Below are 23,616 nucleotides of genomic sequence, written 5' to 3'. Positions count from 1 at the left end.
AAACAGAGTAAGGGCAATTTAAGGAGTAAATTGAAGAGAATAAAATATGCCAATACACCGATCAACCATAACATTATGATCATCGACAGGTGAAGTGAATAACACGGCTGATCTCTTCATCATGGCACCTGTTAGTGGGTGGGATATATTAGGCAGAAAGTGAACATTTTGTCCTCAAAGTTGATGTGTTAAAAGCAGGAAAAATGGGCAAGCATGAGGATTCAAGCAAATTTGACAAGAGCCAAATTATGATGGCTAGATGACTAGGGTCAGATCATCTCCAGATGTTGTGGGCTGTTCCTGGTCTGCAGCGGTCAGTATCTATCAAAAGTGCGTCAAGAAAGGAACAGTGGTGAACCGATGACAGGGTCATGGGCGGCCATGGCTCATTGATGCACGTGGAGAGCGAAGTCTGGCCCGTGTGGTCCGGTCAAACAGACGAGCTACTGGAGCTCAAAAAGTTTTCAGCTCTGAAACTTACAGGATATTCTTATATTACCATGACCTTATATCAAAAACTCAAGGGAAAGCTGATTTTTTAATTCATCACCCCTTTAAAAACATCTTCATTTGTGTTCTGAAGATGAATGAAAGTCTTGCAGGTTTGGAGAGGCATGTGGGTAAGTAATTGATGATAATTTTTTGTGGGTGGTGGGGGGTGAACAAACCCTTTGATTTCCTGACTTTCTGCTCAGTTTCAAGGCCTTTTTAAAGGGATAGTTCACTTTGAAATTAAATTTTTATATGTGTTAGCTTACCTCATGGGCATCCGAGATGTAGGAGTATTTGTTTCCCCAGTAGTTTCAATTTTGATCATTTTAGGTCAAACCGTTCTTTACCTCTTGTACACCACAGGAAACATGCACGCACGCCCTCGGATCAGTCGGACGTAGTGGTGTACAAGAGGTAAAAACGATATAAATACTGTTCGTTTTCTCACACAAACCTTAGTGTGTACTTACGATGGGGGATTGTTTCATTTGGACTTCTCTGTGTATGCTCCTTGAGGTGGTGACCATAGACCTGCATTATGTGAGGCACAGAAGAACGGTTTGACCTAAAATGATCAAAATTGAAACAAATACCCCTACATCTCGGATGCCCATGAGGTAAGCTAAAACATATCAAAATTTAATTTCAAAGTGAACTATCCCTTTATGACCCACAGAAACCCTGAATGTGTTTGGTGCATATTTAAAACTATGGGTCTTCAAACTATGAATCTGACCCATTTGTGGGTTTTAGAGGGAGAAATGGCGGGTCGCGCAGTCACTTGGCTGCAGCTAAATTTAGGTTTAGCACACACAGTTTAGTCTAGGCCTGCACAATATACCAGCACAAAATAGAAATCTTGATAATGCTTAGTGCAATTTTTGAACCGCAAATGGTTCAATTAAATATTTTAATATTCAATTTCATAGTGAAGCGCACATGCGACTTCAATTGTCAAATTACACTTTAAATTTAGTTGTTATATCAGATTCACAATCTTGAGTCATGAATAAACAATAAACTATGCCATAAAATAACATTTACATGAATATAATTTTTAGTGTAAGAGTTTTTTTCAATATTTTATGTTATGCTATATCAAATGCAGTAGACACAAGGACTTAGCTCATAAAAAAATAGATAAAATATGTATAGGCAAAAACAATGGGATTTTTTTTAACCAAAATTTGTATAAAGATGATTCTCAGCTATGTTATGAATGCTATAATGGAATGAATTAATGTATCATTTTACTTTATGCAACATGTGGGTAAAATGGCCGTACATGTGTAGTCCCATTTAATACAATGTATTTATACACGGTATCTAATTTGCATATCAATGTGTTCTTGTGGCAACATGTAATGAAAAAATATGTAGAATAATTGGCGAGATTTTCATAATAATATCTAATATTTCAATATGTTATAGGAATATTTATATAGTTTCTTTCCGTATTCACTTGTGTCTCACAAGATGCCTGATAAACATGGTTAAATCAATGCCCTGGTTTGTAACAGGAAGTCATATTTTGATTAAAAACCCCATATCATTTTCCTGAGATGCCGACTAAAAGGAATTTGAAAATGTGTCAAATTTAAATGATAATTACAAAATACTACTATATTTTCACAAGAGCACTAAATTTGATCACTAAATTATCTAAATTAATGTCAGTCAAGCCATTCCACCGAATGGGTAACATTTCTGTCACCATGGACATTGTATACTGTATATTGATGAAAATGAACTTGCTGCATGTACCCGCTATCCAAACCTAAAATGTGTCATGAATAATAATCACTGAAATCTTTTGTACATTGTTGTGTGACTTCATATACCATATATGCAAAAAATCATAAGAAATACACATTGCCCCTTCAAAAAACTTGAAACATGCCACAAGACACATTTTCCACAGGAAGTTGCATTATTACTGTATATTCTGGTGTTTTTTAGTCACAAATATCAATTATTTAGACATACATACAATTATTTCTTGAGGAGAAAGCAAAGGAATCAATTGACATGTTTTTTTAAATGGCACGAGAGTTTTGGTGACAGTTCTGAGAAAACATCTGCTTGTAAAAAGAAAAATTAAATAGTTTCTGGAGATTGACCAATAATGCACATTTTGAAAAGTGAAATATGTATTAGATTCAGTGTTGGAAAAAATGAATATATATATATATATATATATATATATATATATATATATATATATATATATATATATATATATATATATATATATATATATATATATATATATTCCATTCATTTTACAACAACATACATGGTTGCGTTACTCTCAGACCCCGGTGCATACAGATAATATTTACATTAAAGCCTACAAAATAACTAGATCAAATATAAAATATAAAGTGTAGGTACAACTATACAATAAGGGAATGATAAAAAAAAGGCGTAATAATTTATATACATATAATGACATATGCTAACTTACATGAAATCCAGACCTAAAACTTTGGTTGACATAAGTTTTCAGCGAAATTACATAACTACAGAAGAACAAAGCAAGACGAGACAAGGGTGGGGTCGAAGCTATGCATCCAAGTTGTTGTTTTTTTCTGATCATCTCACTGCAGAGTAAGCTAGCGCGCTCACACAATCGGGATTTTTATTATTTATTTATGTTTACCGTGAAAATGAAAGTCCTGTTTTGTTTTGTAGTGGGATTTTTGCTATGTCACCAAAATGGTAAGACATCTTCCGGGTTATCTTTATTACAGCTTTTATATCTTTATATTCGACAGAAAATAGTTTATTATTTCTTTTTTTCTCTCATTGTATTTTGCTTGACCATTGTAAGAATATTTTTGTTATAAATCTCTTCTCTGGTAAACGATATATCGAAGGATGCAGTGTGACGCAGTTTTTAAAATGGCAACTGGCTGAATACCTACAGTATGGGTATTATTTAACAGTATTAAATATAAATAAATAATGTGGTCAATGCTCAGTTTGTAGCGGACCCCGTCTGAATGACAGCCAAAAGCTTTAGATTTTTGAGAAGTTTTATTAGACATTCATCCAAGTGTACGAGAGCCGAAATACAACAACAGGGTTCAAAAATGTATGGCTATCTCTTTTGCATTATCATTAGCATACACGGGACGGCAGAATATCACAGACATACGTTACTCAAAGCTTACTGTTGATTTAGACCGATTAAGAGAGACAGACCGTGTATTCCCCACCGAACTACTGCTGAATAGTTTTCTCGGATGTGATGTGCTCAGCAAATTCATGTTGCTCCAGTGCCTGTTTTCAAAATACTAGTCTCACATAACCAACCAACCAACCAGCCAAAAAAATAAAAAAAATAAAATAAAAACACCATTAAAAACCAGCCTAGGCGACTGGTCATAGCTGGAAATAGTCTAAGCTGGTCTCCAAGGCTGGTCAATCTGGTGTTCAGCTGGTTTTAGCTGGTCTCCCTGTGAAAAGTGCCTAAAACCCCTCTAAAACCAACCATAGGGGATCCTACATTTTTATTTGTTTTAATCAATTTTTAACGGGATAGGCCTAATACACAAAAAAGGTACAGTGCTGTCATTGAGGCGGTACCCTAAGGTACAAAAGTGAAAAGTTACATCTTTGTACCTTACTCACCCCTAAATGGTCAATATTAGTACCTTAAAAGGTACTTTAAGAGTACGTAGTACCTTAAAGGTACATATTAGTACCTTTTCGGTTTTGTACATTAGGGTACCACCCCAGTGACTTTTTTTCTGACAGTGTAAAAATAGTGCAGACCTTATTTAACTTTAACCAAACAAAAAATATCAAAATGTGCATAAACTATGGGATAATTATAAAATAACCTGTTCGGTGGGCGAGCCATTACAAAGCGACGTTTTCAGTCCTGTTGCCTGATTTGATCATGTCACGGTAGGGGATGTGTTTAGGTTAGGGTCAGGTAGGGGCATCATTTTCACTGCATGACTTATGCTGCCATCACCTGCTCTCAGAATTATCGTAAATACGAGTTACCTACGTAAAAATGACACGTGAACGCCATCCCATTTCAAAACTTGAATACGATGAGCTCGTAATCGCTACTTTGGAATTGGGAATTATCAAATTTCCAATAGCACGTGAAGGCAGCATTAGAAACACCCACACAGAGAGGGCTATTCCCTAAAAAATAACTTCTTCTGGAAATGTCTGCAAAATCTCTGATTTCAGGCTCTTCATAAAGAATCGCTGCCACCATGTTTTATTCTACCCTATATTATTAACAGAAGGGATGCCAATAGTTGAGTTAGGGCTGCACAATTAATCAAATTTGTAATCATGATTACAATTACGGATGTCTTAATTATGTAATCGTTCAATAAAATGTAATCGCAATGTCTTCGTCTTACATGTTATTTTAAGTTTTTTCCCCCATTGTTTGTTTTTTATTTTTAGTATGACATAATACCATGCATATTTAACTTTTTTTTGTTTTCAGCTTGTTTCTTTTGATATAACAATATGGCAGGCAGTCGCTTCAAACTATGTTATAAAGCTATTCAAAACTTTATTCAATGTAAATTGTGATAATTGTAATTTATAATCGCAATTACAATTTCAGGGGAATAATCGACAATTATGATTTTTGTCATAATCGTGCAGCCCTAAGTTGAGTACTACTCACTTTATTCAACCAAAGACTATAGCCTTTCATTACTCATCAATTTATGATATTCATACAATTTATGTGTTGGATAAGTTAAGTTATTTATGCGTGTCAAACATTTTGGATTAATAAAATATCTATAAGTTTTGGTTCTGGCTTTATAACTGTGGTCCTTCATGTCCCATGGCCAAACCATTTGAGAACCACTGTTTTGTGTTATTGATCAATGTTTTCTATTGTCAGAATTGGATTTTGAATCATTCTGTCAATGACCTGGTTTATAAATTTTGTTTGAATTTATTCTGAACCACTGAAATCTTTGAGACTAGTATATGTTAAATCCATGTTACTGGAAAACTGTGAAGTCTAATATGGGAATTTCCGTTTAGAACAAGAGTATTGCACAATTTTCTGAAGTTTTCTTTTCTCTGGTTAGTAGGCTGTTCATATAATATACATAATAGGAAATATGCATTATGAGACAATGAAATAGTTGGTTGCATGAATTCACAAATGTATGTATAGAGGAAGAGGGTAAAATATGAATCAGGATGTGTGTTGTATCCTCCATAAGACTCATGAATGTTTGTCTGATGAGTGAATGTGTAAGTCAATGATGTTCTTTTGACGTTTGTTTGGATTTGTTACATAAAACAAAAAGTGATTTATAATTAATTGCTAATTTCTTCTCCAGGTGCCTCTGGTGCTGATACAATAGAGTCAGTGTCTGTGATGGAGGGAGATCCAGTCACTCTAAACAGTAGTGTTAAAACAAACCAACAAGAAGACATGAAATGGTATTTTAATAAAACTCTCTTGGCACACATCAGTAGAGATCGGTATAAGCTCTGTGCAGTTGATCAGTGTAAAGAGAGATTCAGAGACAGACTGAAGCTGGATCATCAGACTGGATCTCTGACCATCACACACACCACAACTGAAGACTCTGGACTCTATACACAAGTACGGATTATAAACAGCAGCAGTGAAAAGGTCTTCAACCTTACTGTCACTGGTGAGTCATTTAATGAATGTTTAAAGGCAGAGATATGTTTAAATCATTAATGTTTTGTCTCTGTGTGCCTGCCCTGTATATTAAATCACATTCAATACAAATTAAATGTATTTCTATTTCAAACTTAATAATAACTATAGCTGTTAGTTTTAAAGGGTTACTTCACCGCTTTCTCGTAATTAACTATGTTATTCCCTTAACTAAAACAAGTTGTTTTCAAACAGAGATCAAGTTAGAAGCGACCAAACACCTCCGAAACATCTTCCCTCACACCTCCCGCTCACTCTCTCATTTCTGTCAATAGGGAGATGTGAGGGAAGATGTTTCGGCCGGGACTTTTTACTGCGCCGAGTCGAAGTACTCTCAGAAGTGCTAATCCGCCATACATTATAGTTCTCCTTTTTAATCCGCTTAGAAAAGCGCCACGTTTTATTTTATGTCACCATACTTGATCGTTCAACTACTCGTGTAACTGTATTTAAATAGGGGAAACGTGGAGGTGTTTGGTCGCTTCTAACTTGATCTCTGTTTGGTACCAGAGTGAAAGAACTGGGCTTAGTGGGCTAAGCTAAATGCTATCAGATCGTCACCACGCGTCAGAGAGATTAAGTGCACGCACTGAGACGAGAGAGGTATGTATCAACTGGTTTTAGTTAAGGGAATAACAGTTTAATATGAAAAGGCAGTGAAGTATCCCTTTAACGGTTAGATTTGGTTTATAAAATAGCTGCAGGTGTGTTCTGGTAAAAGAAATTCCATTATGCAATCTGATTATTATTTTATGATAAATAAGGATTCAAATATGTTCATAAGCACAAAACATAAATGTTTTTTTAGGGAGAATTTGTCACATTATATCTTAGTGCAGTGGGGGAGGGGGCAATGGAGGGGGGGGGGTATTACAATATACAATACAGACAGCTGACAGCTATATGTTGGCGCACTGCCCATGAGACGTACATTTTATGTGAAATTAATTCTTGTTAGTTCTTCAAAATCCCACCAGATGGAGGCATTTATTAGTTTAATCAATATACAGCTGATAGACAATGGAGAAGTATAAATAGTCAAAGATATTGGAAAACATACTACATGGATTATCAATCTCTTGTAATAATGTCTGTCTGTCTGTCTTCAGCTGTTCCAGGTTCAGGTCTGTCTTCAGCTGCTGTAGCAGGAATAGTTGTTGGTGTTCTGCTGGGGTTTGCTGCTGCTGCTGGAACTGCTGTTGGGATTTACTATCGCAAGCGTCATCGAAGACAAAAAGGTATTACCTACATACACGTGACTTGATGAGATTGAAAATATGAGATTGAGTGTGGGAAATGGGAAAAGACTTAAAATATATAAAAGTTTATTTTTATTCTAACTAACCAGGGTAATATGTGTTGAATTGAGTTTGTTTACTTGTTTAAACAGATATCGAGATGCAGGAGAAGCGTGAACAGGTGAGAATACGTAAATCTGTCTGCATGCTAAAAAATGTATTTTAATACAGATTCAGATTTGTCCGTTATGTGGTTTCAGAAACAATAATAACTTTAACAATAATAATAACTGACTATTTTACGTAAGGGATAATGTTTTTCTTCGCGGAAGCTTTGCGTAAGAGCTAATAAAATATTTAATCTCGAGACAATATTTTGTGTCTAATAATTATTTATTGGAGACTAGTAGCCGTGTAATAAGCGGGATAATGTACACCCAGCCGGTTGTTATCGCAGAATAAACCCCGACAGAGTGATCAGGACCCCGACGCGAAGCGGAGCATTACTCTGAAGGGGTTTATTCTGCGATAAAAACCGTCTGGGTGTACATTATCCCGCTTATTACACGGCTACTAGTCTCAAATAAATAATTATTAGACACAAAATATTGTCTCGAGATTAAATATTTTATTAGCTCTTACGCAAAGCTTCCGCGAAGAAAAACATTTCCAACCTGCTTTAAGCCTTTATCTATCTGAAAATGAATGCTGAAAGAGTTAGTTCACCCAAAATGAAACCAAGCCTATGATTTACTCACCCTCAAGTTATCATAGGTGTATATGACATTCTTCTTTCAGACAAATACAATCGGAGTTATATTTAAAAAGTCCAGGTTAACGTTAATCCCAGCAGTAGTTGTAGTTGTGTTTGAAGTCCAAAAAAATGCAGCTGTCCGTCAAATAACGTGCTCCACACGGCTCCGATGGGTTAATAGAGCCTTCTGATTCGAATCGATGCGTTTGTGTAAGAAAAATATCTATATTAAAAACATTATAAAGGAAACCTGCCTTGAAGTCTTCCATTGTAACTCACGGCTGTTTAAGCCACAAGATGGCGCCAGCGTTAAGCACAGAAGTAGTACCGGTCAAGATAGCTCGTAGTACCCGTATGAGCGGGTGTTATCTGGAAATAACATACCGCTGGAATGCGCGATTGACCAATCAGAATCAAGTATTTCAAAAAGCCGTGTAATAATTGACTATAAAGAACAGTTATATAAATATTTTTAATATTATTATTATTACATAATCATTTATATGGATTATATAATGACAATGGCCCTCATTTATCAAAAGTGCGTACACCAAATTTCCAGCGTACACCTTGCGTACACCCAAACCCACGGTGACTTTGAGATTTATCAATATGGACGTTGGCGTACGGCACGCTCAAATCCTACGCCAGCTCAGGAGGTGGTGTACGCACGTTTGAGTTAGTGTGAAAATGCGCAGAAAAACAATTCCTAACACCACAAAACGCACTGACAAGATATGCTATATGACCCACTGTTAAAAACCACAACAACATTCACTGTTTATTTTTGTGCAACATGAACGTCAATGTTTAATTTGTGTGACTTTACCAAAGCGTTTGATCTGTAGGCATATGTATTCCTCCAGTCGCGAGCCTGTGCGCTTTATCTGACGTTTCAGGCCCGCCTGGCCCGGCAGCTGCGCACGGACTGGGACTAAAATAACTCAGACTGACAAAATAATAAAAATGACCTTCTTCTTTTAAATAATAATAAAATCAATAAAAACGACATTCTTCTTCTGAATAACAAGCGTCATTAAGAATAATAATCATAATAATAAAAAGAAGAATCTTACAAATTGTCATGTAATTATTAATGTGAATGAATCTTACTCCACATCACATCATCATCACTATTGTACACCCCAATACATGTGCCGTGATACGAAATTAAATGCTATTTTTTTCAAAACGTGCTGTAAAATAATGCAGTGATGGTAATTTATCATCCAAACAGCTTTAAACGGCTGGAGTGCGCTTCTCAACCTCCACACTATTAACAGTACTCGTTATTTGTGTCCATATTTTGTTTTTGTAGGTGCCTTTAATTCCACTCTATAAACTCGATGGGCCCTTCTCAATCATCTCACTAGTTCAGTAGTCAGGGCACTGATCAGGGAGTCAGTCCATCGACTTATGTCCTAATCAGTGCTCTGACTAGTGGACTAGTAAGATGATTGAGAAGCGCCCGATCACCGCTTCCGAGAAGTTTCGCTTCTTTGCCGTCTTCTGTTTGTCCATGGCGTAAAATGAGGGCGTGGGGGAGACAGACGTGAATATATAGGGGCGTGTTATTCTAATGACGATCGTTTTCTGCCGCTGCATTTATCAAGGGCAGGTATTGCGTACACCTGGATTGCAGAGGTGCGCACAGCTTCATAAATCAGGCGATGAGAGGAGTGTAAGCATAATCTTACGCCAACATATACACCCGTTTCTACGCAAGATTGATAAATGAGGGCCATTGGGTCTGTATGACCCCATTTTAAGTGTAGTAACACATGTACACTGTAAACAGTTGTCTGTATTTTGTCCGTCATTTTTTTATCACCATGGAAGAAGTTCACAGGTGAGACGGAGCCAAAACAATAAATAAAGCAAAAATATCTTGTAACATTTTTTTTAGAGTAAGTCTCTTATTTGAACACCATTTACGATATAGGGTTCTCTAGTCTCTTGTATTCTCTTGTATTTTTGTGTTTGTGTAACTGAAACCTCTTTTACCTAATGAAGGACACTGCCAATGGGACGCCTCATAGTCAGACCGATCATCTAATGAAGGACACTGCCAATGGGACGCCTCATAGTCAGACCGACCATCTAATGAAGGACACTGCCAATGGGACGCCTCATAGTCAGACCGACCATCTAATGAAGGACACTACCAATGGGACGCCTTATAGTTAGACCAACCATCTTGAAGAACACTGCCAATGGTACGCCTCCTAGTCAGACCGAACATCTAATGAAGGACACTTAGGACGTCTCATATCTCAGAATGAGTTTCACTTGATGAACTGTTAATGGAATGTCCTCTAATCCAACTGAGACTGCCAAAGAGATATCACCATATTTCATGTTTTACATATCAGTTGTCATATGTGTACATACTCTTAGGAATAACTGGAAAAATGTCCAAACTGACTGCTGCACACAGCCTTGTACTGCAAGACTTCAAGTTAGACTGACAGGTGCCTTGAAATGTTCATTTGTACACCCAAATGGATGTTCATTGGTTTATTAGTGGTTGAAACACATTGCTGAGAGTTTGATCACATTCTGTGCCTGTTACTGGATGCATAAATGACTCAGGTGTTGAATGTTGTTATGCTGGTGTTAAGCTTGAGAATACTTTACTCTGGAGGAAAGTTTTTGGTGCTCATTTTGTAAGAGAAGGCAATAACATTCCCTCATTATTACTTTGCACAAGGGTTTATTATTTTGTTTACTTCCTGGAAAAGCTGTATAACTATTTATTCTATTTGTAATACCACGAATATAACATTAATATGAAGTGACCCAGTACATGTTAGGACAAAGGTTAATTCTAAGGGTCCATGCACGCACTTTTGGGGCCCCCAGAGATCAATTTTAGAAATGTAATAAAAAAAAATTGCACATGTATAATCTATCAGAGTAACAAATAAAAAAAATGAAGTGTTATTTCTGCATTTCTGGCAAAACAGCAAAAACACTAATATTTTTACAATGTATTTTTTTCTTTCTATTTGAACATATTAAAAAAAAAATATCCCTGCACTGTAAACCCTAATTAAAAAAAAAATATCCCTGCACTGTAAACCCTAATGTTGTCTTTACTTAAACAAATCAAGTAGACTTGACTAAATATTACTAGTTTAGTCTAAAAACATTAACCAACTCATTAACCAACAAAATACATAAACTTAAGATTTCAAGTTGTATGAACTCAAATTCATAAGTAAATAAAATAGCTCACTTTGGTCTTGCTTTAATGTGATTGGCCATGCCAGGAGTTCTGTCTAGCAACACGAGAATTAATTCACTGATTGGAGGACATTTCCTAAAGGCGATCCTTTTCGCCTCATCTGTTTCTTGTTGCTGATTCAAATTAAGATGGAGACTTTTTCATTGTGTGCAATCTTAAATTCGGTAAGTAAAAATTTGTAAGTTACTAAACATAACAACTCCAGTCTCAAGAGTCACATAATCCTTCAGAAATCATTCTAAAATGAGGATATAATGATCAACAAACATTTATGATTATTATCAGTGTTGAAAACAGTATTTCTCGGGAAATTGTAATTAATAGAAATTTCAAAAGAACAGCATTTATCTGAAATATAAAGCTTTTGCAACATTATAAATGTCTACTGTCACTTGATCAATTTAATGCATCCTTGCTGAATAAATTGTATTATTTAATTTAAGTTATTTCTCAAAAAGAATTACAAAAAATATTCATCAAATAATCCTAAAAGTACATTGATTATAAGAATCATTAATGCTTTTTGAGCAGCAAATCCTCATATGAGAATGATAAGTGAAGGATTTTGCGACACTAAAGACTGGAGTAATGATGATAAAGTCAGCTTTGATCACAGGAATAAATTACACTTATTCACATAGAGAACTTATTTTACATTTGAATAATATTTTACAATATTACATATTTTTTTGTATTTTCATAACATAAATGGTGAGCAGAATAGACTTCTTTAAAAACATTTAAAAATCATACCGTTCTCAAACTTTTGTTTGAGTAGTGTATACACAGGTCCTTCTAAAATAAATAGCATATTGTGATAAAGTTCATTATTTTCCATAATGTAATGATAAAAATTAAACTTTCATATATTTTAGATTCATTGCACACCAACTGAAATATTTCAGGTCTTTTATTGTTTTAATACTGATGATTTTGGCATACAGCTCATGAAAACCCAACATTACCTCAAAAAATTAGCATATTTCATCCGACCAATAAAAGAAAAGTGTTTTTAATACAAAAAAAGTCAACCTTCAAATAATTATGTTCAGTTATGCACTCAATACTTGGTCGGGAATCCTTTTGCAGAAATGACTGCTTCAATGTGGCGTGGCCTGGAGGCGATCAGCCTGTGGCACTGCTGAGGTGTTATGGAGGCCCAGGATGCTTCGATAGCGGCCTTAAGCTCATCCAGAGTGTTGGGTCTTGAGTCTCTCAACTTTCTCTTCACAATATCCCACAGATTCTCTATGGGGTTCAGGTCAGGAGAGTTGGCAGGCCAATTGAGCACAGTAATACCATGGTCAGTAAACCATTTACCAGTGGTTTTGGCACTGTGAGCAGGTGCCAGGTCGTGCTGAAAAACCAAATCTTCATCTCCATAAAGCTTTTCAGCAAATGGAAGCATGAAGTGGTCCAAAATCTCCTGATAGCTCGCTGCATTGACCCTGCCCTTGATAAAACACAGTGGACCAAAACCAGCAGCAGACATGGCACCCCAGACCATCACTGACTGGGTACTTGACACTGGACTTCAGGCATTTTGGCATTTCCTTCTCACCAGTCTTCCTCCAGACTCTGGCACCTTGATTTCCGAATGACATGCAAAATTTGCTTTCATCCGAAAAAAGTACTTTGGACCACTGAACAACAGTCCAGTGCTGCTTCTCTGTAGCCCAATAGTGTCTTGACCTGGGGAATGCGGCACCTGTAGCCCATTTCCTGCACACGCCTGTGCACGGTGGCTCTGGATGTTTCTACTCCAGACTCAGTCCACTGCTTCCGCAGGTCCCCCAAGGTCTGGAATCGGTCCTTCTCCACAATCTTCCTCAGGGTCCGGTCACCTCTTCTCGTTGTGCAGCGTTTTTTGCCACACTTTTTCCTTCCCACAGACTTCCCACTGAGGTGCCTTGATACAGCACTCTGGGAACAGCCTATTCGTTCAGAAATTTCTTTCTGTGTCTTACCCTCTCGCTTGAGGGTGTCAATGATGGCCTTCTGGACAGCAGTCAGGTCGGCAGTCTTACCCATGATTGCGGTTTTGAGTAATGAACCCGGCTGGGAGTTTTTCAAAGCCTCAGGAATCTTTTGCAGGTGTTTAGAGTTAATTAGTTGATTCAGATGATTAGGTTAATAGCTCGTTTAGAGAACCTTTTCATGATATGCTAATTTTTTGAGGCAGGAATTTTGGTTTTCGTGAGCTGTATGCCAAAATCATCAGTATTAAAACAAAAGACCTGAAATATTTCAGTTGGTGTGCAATGAATCTAAAATATATGAAAGTTTCATTTTTATCATTACATTATGGAAAATAATTAACTTTATCACAATATGCTAATTTTTTGAAAAGGACCTGTATAATTAAAAGGCTGACAACGATTTTGGATCGCTATAGGTGGGCCTGTTTGTTTGGTACGATAGGGTAGCCCAAGCTCATATTCTTTCATAGGGCCCAAAATTGCTAGCGACGCCGCTGGTTATAATTATATGCATGTATATGCTAGTTGAATTCAAGGTTGAAAGAGATAAGGATGTGACCACACTTTGTTGTATTAACATATTTTATTAAGGATATGAAGTAAAGACACCGCAACAGTTGATGCATTGTTTAATCAAAGGGATAGTTCACCCTAAAATGAAAATAAAGCCATATTTTACTCGCCCTGCTGTTTTTCTAATGCCTGTCCTTAAAAAGCAGAAATAAATGTAAAAAAAAAAAAAAAAAAAAAAGTCCTGCACGCGCTCCTCCATATAATGGCAGTGAATAGCGACCAGGCTAAAACATTACAAACAGACGTGCGCGTGTGGGACTACGTCACCACAGTCTGAGGACAACAGCGCCAAGGTTGCATTCTAGCGGTCAGTGTGACTGAAGGAGGTCACTGCAACCCTCCGAAGGACTAGGAAGGACACAGCTTCACTAGGATGCAGCTTCACCTTTGGGAAGCATCCTCTATTTCTCCCCCAACAACAACCCCCACACACCTCACAACAAGAGGAAGATATCAGCATCATTCGAGAGAGGAGGATCGGGTGTAGATTCAGAGGGGAATCCGGATCTCCATTTTCTCTTTCTGCCTATGCAGCAAAAAGGCATCTGCGCAAGAGGAGAAAATAATATTTTTTTTGAACGAACAATTGATAATCCACAGAACATCCATTATTTTCAGAGGAATGAAGTTCTTTATTTTGCACATAGCGAGTGTTTTACTCGTGCATGGTAAGACGTAGACTATTTGTTCAAATGTGTATCTCTTGATATCAGGAATCCGCAGCAGTATTTATATTATTTCTTAATTATTTATTGCCCGCTTCACAGATAAGATAAGATTAAACTAGTCCCCGATTAAAATGCATGTTTGAGCTGCTTTACTGAAATAAACATGGACTGGCATATTTTAAAATACGTAAGTGTTTTCTAAAGATATATTTTAACTAAGGCCTAATCCTGGCTTAATTGTTGTGGCGACAGAACGAGGAGTAAAACTGTCATCGTTATAATAAGAAACAGACCACTTATTATAAATTTAAGATATAAAACTGGTTTATGTATTTGATCTCTGTAACATTAATGCTTCGTTTGTCCAGTTTTAATGAATTGAACGGCAAAACTGGATGATGGACGTAATTTATTCTGTCCTGTGATTTATAATTGTGTATTTTTTCTTCAGATGTGTCTGGTGTTGATATAGACACAGTGTCTGTGATGGAGGGAGATTCCGTCACTCTACACATTAGTGTTAAAAAAAACCAACAAGAGAGAATGAAATGGTATTTTAATGACACTTGTGTAGCTCAAATTAATGGAGATCCCTGTAAGATCTGTGCAGATATTCAGTGTCATGATGATAGTGAGAGATTCAGAGACAGACTGAAGCTGGATCATCAGACTGGATCTCTGACCATCACAAACATCAACACCACAGACACTGGACACTATAAGCTACAGATCAACAGCAGCAGTGACAGTGAAAAGACCTTCAGTGTTTCTGTCCGTGGTGAGTCATTTTATGGATGTTTGAAAGCAGGCTATGTTTATTATATCTGTGACTATCAGAGTTATTCAATACTGTATTTTAAGTAAATAGGTAATTTCCTTAAAGGGGTCATATAATGCCCTTTTTGGGGGTGAACTAAAATATGTTTTTATGCTCAAAAAACACATTATTTTTTAACATTATTTTACATTATAACAGCTTCTTGTATCGTAAATGTTTATATGGTAGTGCCACTGTATGTCATTTTGGTTTTAATAGGATTTTCACAATAAATAGGTAGGAATAAACCTGCACTGTAAAAAAAATGTTGGTTTTTGTTGGTTTAACTTAAAAAAGTAAGTAACCTGGTTGCCTTAAAATGTTGTGTTTATTGAACTTAAAAATTTGAGTTGATACAATAAAGGACATTTGTTCAATAAATAGAAACTCAAAATATTTTTGTATCTGAACCACATGAAAAATGTGATAAATCATGAAAATAGCACTATTTGGCATGTTTCACTGCGTCATCCGAAATAAAACACACAATTACCCAATATGCTTACAAAATCTTTTAATAATATTTTAATAAAGGTTGTCGAATCTCCAAAAATGTTCATTGTATTAACTCAAAATTTCAATTTCAATGAACTCAAAATTTTAAGGCAACCAGGTAACTTTTTTTCTAAATAATTTTTTACAGTGTGGTGTCTTCCATGATTTCTGTTCATTCTGACAACAAAGCACTTGAATGCAACAAGCTCGTAATCACGACTTCTGGGAATTATAAAATTTCCGATGGCATGTGAAGGCAGCATTACAAATTTCACAGTAATCGCATCAACACTAATGTTAGCTTGCAGGCTAGCGGAGGCAAATATTTTCCTTTGTTTACATCACAGCAACAACATAAAACTTTTAATTGGAACTGGTAATAGATAATGCAAGCATGTAGTGTATGTATAGGCAGTAGAATCCACATTGTCATATCATTACCATGCCAAACACTCCCAAGAGTTGTCATGACAGAAATAGATACATTTGCACAAATGCTAACCAACTTATAAGCAAAGGCTCTCCAAGGCACAAAACGTAAAGGAAACTGAGAGAAGAGATTTCTTGACTAGTCTCGTATGGATTTCACATGCTTTCACATGACTTCACATGCTTTTAAAAATCCAGTGTTTGGTTGATCCTGATAAGTGCTCATTGTCACAGTTGTAAACACAATGGCATTTTTCTTTCACATGGGGCTTTTGAGTTGTGGCATTTGTTTCCAGACGGACCGTTAAAGAACGCGACACACTCGTCTCGTGGACATCCTGTAGAATTCAGCCAATCAGATGACGACTTCTAAACTCCTGAAGTGTTTCCAGATATGTTGTCCCAAACCTGTAAAAGAGCTCTTAGGCCTCTCCATTGACAGCAGCGTAATTAACCTTTTCGAGGTCCAGAAAGATAAAGACATTGTTAAAATAGTCCATGTGACTCCAGTGGTTCAGCCTTAAGTTTATGAAGTGACATGAATACTTTTTGTGTGCAATAATAACGACTTTTTCAACAATTTTGTCTAATCAAGAACCTAAAAGCCCTGCACTGTTGCATAAACTGCGTAGGAGACTGACACAGGCTAGACAAAATTGTATAATAAAGTTATTTTTTACTAGTTTTTTGCACACATAAATATTATCATCACTTCATTAAGGTTGAACCACTGGAGTCACATGGTTTATTTTATCAATGTCTTCCTTTACTACCTTTCTGGGCCTTTAAAATGTAATTACATTGCTGTCTATGGCCTGAGAGCTCTCAGATTTGATCAAAAATGTCTTTCCAAGATGATCGGCGGAGGTCTTATGCGTTTGGAACGGCATATCTGGAAACACTTCATGAGTTTTGAAGTCGTCATCTGATTGGCTGAATTCTACAGATGTCCGTGAGACGCGTCTTCATTTGTGTTCCAAAACCATTCATAATGTTTATCAGGATTTTTTTGAAATTCATGTTTACAAATCCAGTTATTTCTTGGATATATCCTCTAGCAGCTGTTGGTTTGTGTTTCAGATGTTCCTGCTGCTGAACGAGATGAAGTGAAGAGAAAGTCAGTGATGGAGGGAGAATCTGTCATTTTAGATCCTGGTGTAATGAAACACCTAAATGATTTGTTGATGTGGCATTTCAATGGCATTCTCATCGCTGAAATCACTGGAGATCAGAGTCAGATCTGTGCAGATGATCAGTGTAAAGAGAGATTCAGAGACAGACTGAAGCTGGATCATCAGACTGGATCTCTGACCATCATGAACACCAGACACACAGACTCTGGACTCTATAAACTGGAGATAAACAGCAGCAGCATAAGTCGTCGCCCCAGCATCAGCATCAGCAGCTTCAAGAGCTTCAGTGTTGCCGTCATTGGTTGAGTATATCATTTAATTCATTTAAATGATGCCTTTTTGAGGATTTTTAAGGTTTCTGTGCAAAAAAACACAAAAACTTTGACTCGATAACATTTGATAACTGCTTATCCCATGCTTTTTTAATTGCTGTTCTTAAAAAAAAACATCAGTTCAATCAATATCATACAACTGATGATCAATGAAGAAAGGGGTAAATATCAGTTTAAAATATCAGTAAAGTTGATTATCATTTGATATCTAGTGATTATGTGTGTCTGTCTCTATTGTTACAGAATCAGGTCAGTCTGTAGCTGTAATATGTGCTGGTGTTGGTGTTCTTCTGCTGGTTTCCGCAGCTCTAAATCACACGGCGGGCGTGATTAACTGTCACCGTAATAAAGCTAAAAAAACAGGACATAATGTAAGTATCACATGCATACATACAGCTGAGTTGTATATGTGTGGATCTATTCAGGATATAAACGAATTCACATGTAAATAAAACAATATGGGCCAGATTTACTAATAGCTTTTTGGCGTTAAAAACTACTGTCAGAATTGACTAAAGACATGAAGTGAAACATTAGCGATGAAAAGGAGTGGACACAGTTATTTTTTGGGTTGATCGTGTTGCATATGCAGAGGCTTCCCAATCAGAAAATGTATGGTAGGAGAGTATTTAAAGGAACTGTATGTAAGAAATGTATTTCAATGAATCATAAAATGGCCCTGATATGTCACTAGACATTAAGGAATCATGTTAATTTCAAATACTTCTATCACTGACAACAGCAGTCCGGCCAGGATATTGTCATTTAAAAGCCCTCAACTGATGTTGATGTTGACATGTTGTGTTTTGGTCTGAAGCTCCTCCCTCTACCTATCGACCAATCACGAAGTCAGTAGTGTTTCGGCATCCGGGTTGCCAGATCTGCTCTAGTTACCACAGCTGCAGCTACAAACGTTCCTGCTGATCCTGCAGCCTATCTGGCAACCTCGAGTCAGGGGGAGGGGGAGCTTTAATATCATATAAGCCCCTTTCACACTGCACGTCGGACCCGCAATATTCCCGGAACATTGCCGGGTCGCCTTCTGTGTGAAAGCAACCACGTCCCGGAATTGATTACGGAATTGAACCCGGGTCGGGGACCTAGTAACATTGCGGGATTCGATCCGTGACGAGCGCTGTGTGAACAAAATCCGAAACTAATGCCGCAACGTGTACGTAGTTATCGTGCGACTCCTAGAGCTTGTTTTTTCAATAATACAACCCTGCAGTGCCAGAAGAGCTCGTCGGTGTTTTAAACGCAGAGAGTGTTCGTATACAAAAGAAACTAAAATTAAACAAGCAGAAATGTGCGCAAACTGGACACTGGAAAAGTCGAGACCACGGAGCTCCTTACTATCCGCGCTGAAGTGGAGATCGCTCGCCATTATACGTCACATCAGGGTGTCACGTGTCAACTCGACCCGGGACCGTTACGGGTTGTGTGTGAAAGCGCACATATTACGTTATTTCGCTTTTAGTGTGAATGGACCAAATCTAGCGGCCTGGGAACAAATGTCGGGTCGCATTATCCGTGTATTTGCCGGAATCACAGTGTGAAAGGGGCTTTAGTATCATATTAGTGATCCCCTATACACCTGCAGTACCAGTTTTGGCCACAATCTTATATACACGTCCTTTAAATAAACCATGGAAGGTGATTTAGTAAAGTTCACCATAGTCAATTTACTGGGATCCGCACCATTATTTAAAGCCAGAATAAGCATGTCTTAACTTCTAAACCCAATTTCGCCTGGGGCCAGTTGTTCAAAAGTAATCTGACTGGCTATCTGATTGGTTGAAATCTTGACAATGGGTTTAAAAGAGTAAAGGATTCTGAATTCATTCATCTCTGAAGTTGATTTCATTTATCTTGTGTGATTGTGTTTTCTTACAGGATCATTATGATGAAGACTCGTTCCCTTATAAGGCTGAGATTCCATTGTTGACTGTTGTCGATGAACCGTTCCCTAATCCGGCATCACCTTTTTTAGCTATTTAAGTAAATTATAGCATGTAGCCTAAATATATTTTTTTGAAAGAAGCACACTGTCCGCAATAGAACAGCGAATGCTTAATGTTTTTCTGTAGAGATTTATTTATGATGCTGTCATGCTTTTTGTAGCGGTTTAGTACCTCATTCTTTATGACCAAGAAGTGTATTTTACTACTCTCACGCAGCGTCATACTGCAATATGCAAGCACACAGATCACGTGCACAAATATGCAAACAAATTACACAACACTGCACTACTGATAAAACCACTGGAAAAGACTGACGTTTGTCACGGATTCAGCCAGCACGCCACCAGCACCAGGTCGTTCATCTCCACCCACTCGTTCACAATCACCGAAAGAGAATGTACCTTCTTCGTCTTCCTCCATCCGTCGATCCTCCAGACTGTTCATCGTCTGTGTGCTCATCCAACCATCCTGCAAAGAAACAAAGACTCCTCGGTTAAGTGTTACTGCTCAATGAATGGCTTATGCTTGATGATCCTGAACGCTCGAAACTATCTGTGAATAAAGACCTTTCAAGTTCATCTCCGACTCTCGGCTCCTGTTTTATGAAAATATTATGTTGCATATGCATCCAACAGGCTTTGAAATATATCATATATCATATTTTACTCATTATTTTGTTTGGTTGGGTGGGTGTAAACATTTTTTACGTTATATTGTGCATTAGAGCATTACCTCTATTCCTGGTCTGTATTAAAAATATGTATATAAATTCAGATTCGCATGGTGAAGCTCCAGCACTTTTAAGGGATATGAAAGCAGTATTTTCGGTGCAATCATGATTTCAGCGACTGTGGCTGCTCCTGTTGGTTTGATTTACAGTCTCTGCAGGAAAAGTAAATGAAAAGTGTAAGCATTACAGCTGATCCAGCAAGATAATGTGTTAGCATTTCCGGTTCCATCGTCCTGAAGTCAATGTGTTTTTTGAATGGGATTTTGTTTAAAAGTTTTAAAAACACTCTTATGTCTGAAAAAGGCGGTTGTGATAACAAGGACTAGAGAGTCAGTCATTTACAGCCTCATTGGGAAAATGCAATTTTAGATAAAAACTAAGGGTTGTTGGAAGCTTAAGTGATGGTGACAATCAATTCGAGCGACCGTAGTGTATGTTTATAGCCCACCTTTAGCCTTTTACTTTTGGCGACTGCATTTAGGCTTCAAAATTCACAAAAAGTGTATTCTGTGAAAGGTATCTTGATGTTAAACGTTTGTTGATCAGAGATTTTGTTGTTGTTGCGATAATCCAAAACCTATGGGAAAATCCTATTGTTTTATTTTTATAGAGGGAACGGTGTGTGATGCTAACAGTTAGCATAGTTAGCATCGCACTGTCAGTTCCCTCAAGAAAAACCTAATAGGATTTTCCCATAGGCTTTTGGATTATCGCAAAAAAACAATCTCTCTGATCAACAAAGATTATCTCAGTGGGCAACAAAAAGTTTATTTTTGTCCATCAAGATAATTATCACAGATGATCACAGCTTTTGTTAATTTTGAACCCTGCAGTCACCAGAAGTAAAAAGCTAAAGGTAGGTTATGAAGAGATTACACCACGGTCGCTCGACTTCAACTTCACCATCACTAAAGAATTCCGACAACTCTTTAAGTTTTTATCTCAAAACATTTCCCCAGAACATGTTTAAAAGAGCACAATTCTGAGCATAATGTGGCTGACGTTCGACAGCCCCTACTCTCATTTAGCCACTTGTTAGCAACCGCCATTTTCAAGACATGTTAACTGCGTCAAAAATCACTATGGTGTATTTTCTTTCGTAGAGTAAAACGTGAAAGTGTCTTGAGCTTGCGTTGACCACAGACCTTATTTAAGCCATTTAACCAAAATCCCATTCAAAAAACCCATTGACTCCGGCACAAGGGAACCGGAAGTGCTAAAATGCTAAGTCAATCAAGCATTCAGCAACTGTCTTCTGGCTGCAATTGGCAGACTTTCTGCTGTCAGTTGCTGATTTTTCTCTCTCTTCCGGGACCCCTTCTAGCTCATTTGGCCTACAAAGTGATACCTGCACCAATCTTAATAATAAGTGTAAAATTAGGGTAAAGAACCATAAATTAGAGCAGTCATTCCGCCATTTTAACATTCCTCAGAAGCGGAAGTGGACTACATTTAAATTTATTTTTTATGTTTCCATAAAATAGCAAAATAAAAACTCCACAATAGTGTTTTCACAACTTTCAAAAGAGGAAAATAGAGAGATTGATAACAGCAGTCAAACGAGAGAAAGACTGTCAAGCAGCCACTATAGGCTATTAGAAACCCTCACAACAGTGTTAATTTTTTTTTTTAATGCATATATGTAATAATATAATACTTATAAATGTACATGTGAAAATGTATTTAAAAAAAACTATACTTTGCAGAATTACAAGCAATACAGTAATCAGCGATAGACTACTGGAAAGAAAAAGTATTTACAAAACCATAGCCTATGCAATAGAAATTAAACATACAATAAATAGAAGTAATTAAAAAACGGAGATCATGAGGTAAATCTTCACACACACACACACACACACACACACACACACACACACACACACACACACACACACACACACACACACACACACACACACACACTCACTCTCTCTCTCTCTCTCTCTCTCTCTCTCTCTCTCTCTCTCTCTCTCTCTCTCCTCTCTCTCTCTCTCTCTCTCTCTCTCTCTCTCTCTCTCTCTCTCTCTCTCTCAATTGCAATTCAAATGTGCTTTATTGGCATGACAATTGTTTCGATGTATTGCCAAAGCATTAACATAGCCTACATGTACATATACATACATACATAAAATAAAAGAATTATATAAAATAAAATAAATAATAATAATAGTAATAAGTTGAACAATCTGTAAACATTTAGAATTCTAGGAACAATTTTGAATTCTCTCTCACTGTGTGTGTGTGTGTGTGTGTGTGTGTGTGTGTGTGTATTTAATATTAATATAATATAATATAATATTAACATTAATGCCTGTCACAAAAGTATTTTTGTGACAGGCATTAATGTATCTTGCTGCTAGTAGCATACAATCTCTTTGTTCACCTAATACATATAGAATTTTTATAGAATAGAAGGTCAGGGCAAAGTATTTCGAATTTAGGATAGAATGTATTTCTGATTTGTTCATAGTTAGGGCAGCTGGTGAGGAAGTGTGTCTCTGTCTCCACTTCTCCAGCAGTGCAGTACGGGCAGATGGGGCTCTCTCTGGGCAGCCAGTTCTGTCTGTATCTGCCCGTCTCTACGCCTCTCTCTCTCTCTCCCTCTCGCGTCTCTTCACACCGCCACACTCTGTTGATACAATTCATTGAATTGTAACAGAGCAGTTTTACCAGCTTTCTTGTTAAACAATGAACAACGGAATAATTAGAAACCGACAAGCTGTAAGGCTGTAACCGGATAATAAATAACGAGCAGAGACTTATGGGAAATGGAGTCCGGGGAAAACTGGCTTTAACAGTTACTGGGGACGAGGCTGCCATCTGCTGATGCGCTTGGTAACACACATTTCAAAGCCAGGAAGCTAACAATTTATATCCAAATTAAGTAATGTAGCATAATTGTTGGGTTCTACTTCTAAGAGAATCTTTTTAATGCCAAAAGGTTGAACAAAAGTCTTTTATTGAGAGGAGCTTTCTGAATAATCGCATCCAACTCTTCCAAGGCCAAATCCATCTTTCACTTGTGTGATGGGAATGCTTGAACTCTCAAAAAAGCTATCAGAATGTGGTATAA

General features: G+C 37.1%; 2 protein-coding genes across 2 annotated transcripts; both read left to right on the top strand.

Annotated features, from left to right (window-relative positions):
- The first annotated feature begins 2,818 nt into the window (after positions 1 to 2,818).
- Positions 2,819 to 11,207, top strand: LOC137040071 (uncharacterized). The gene is made up of 5 exons (XM_067415480.1): positions 2,819 to 3,213; positions 5,835 to 6,155; positions 7,294 to 7,422; positions 7,575 to 7,603; positions 10,190 to 11,207. The coding sequence occupies exons 1-5, from the start codon at positions 3,060 to 3,062 to the stop codon at positions 10,361 to 10,363; spliced, it is 807 nt and encodes a 268-aa protein (XP_067271581.1). The 5' UTR covers positions 2,819 to 3,059; the 3' UTR covers positions 10,364 to 11,207.
- A 3,037-nt stretch (positions 11,208 to 14,244) lies between these two features.
- LOC137040070 (uncharacterized) lies at positions 14,245 to 20,388 on the top strand. The gene is made up of 5 exons (XM_067415479.1): positions 14,245 to 14,643; positions 15,095 to 15,421; positions 17,465 to 17,818; positions 18,093 to 18,220; positions 19,743 to 20,388. Exons 1-5 carry the CDS (start codon positions 14,598 to 14,600, stop codon positions 19,845 to 19,847), a joined length of 960 nt encoding a protein of 319 aa, XP_067271580.1. The 5' UTR covers positions 14,245 to 14,597; the 3' UTR covers positions 19,848 to 20,388.
- Positions 20,389 to 23,616: the final 3,228 nt, after the last annotated feature.

Source organism: Pseudorasbora parva, chromosome 14 (genome assembly GCF_024679245.1).
Source record: "Pseudorasbora parva isolate DD20220531a chromosome 14, ASM2467924v1, whole genome shotgun sequence".
Lineage (NCBI taxonomy): Eukaryota > Metazoa > Chordata > Actinopteri > Cypriniformes > Gobionidae > Pseudorasbora > Pseudorasbora parva.
This window is presented reverse-complemented; position numbering and strand designations above follow the sequence as displayed.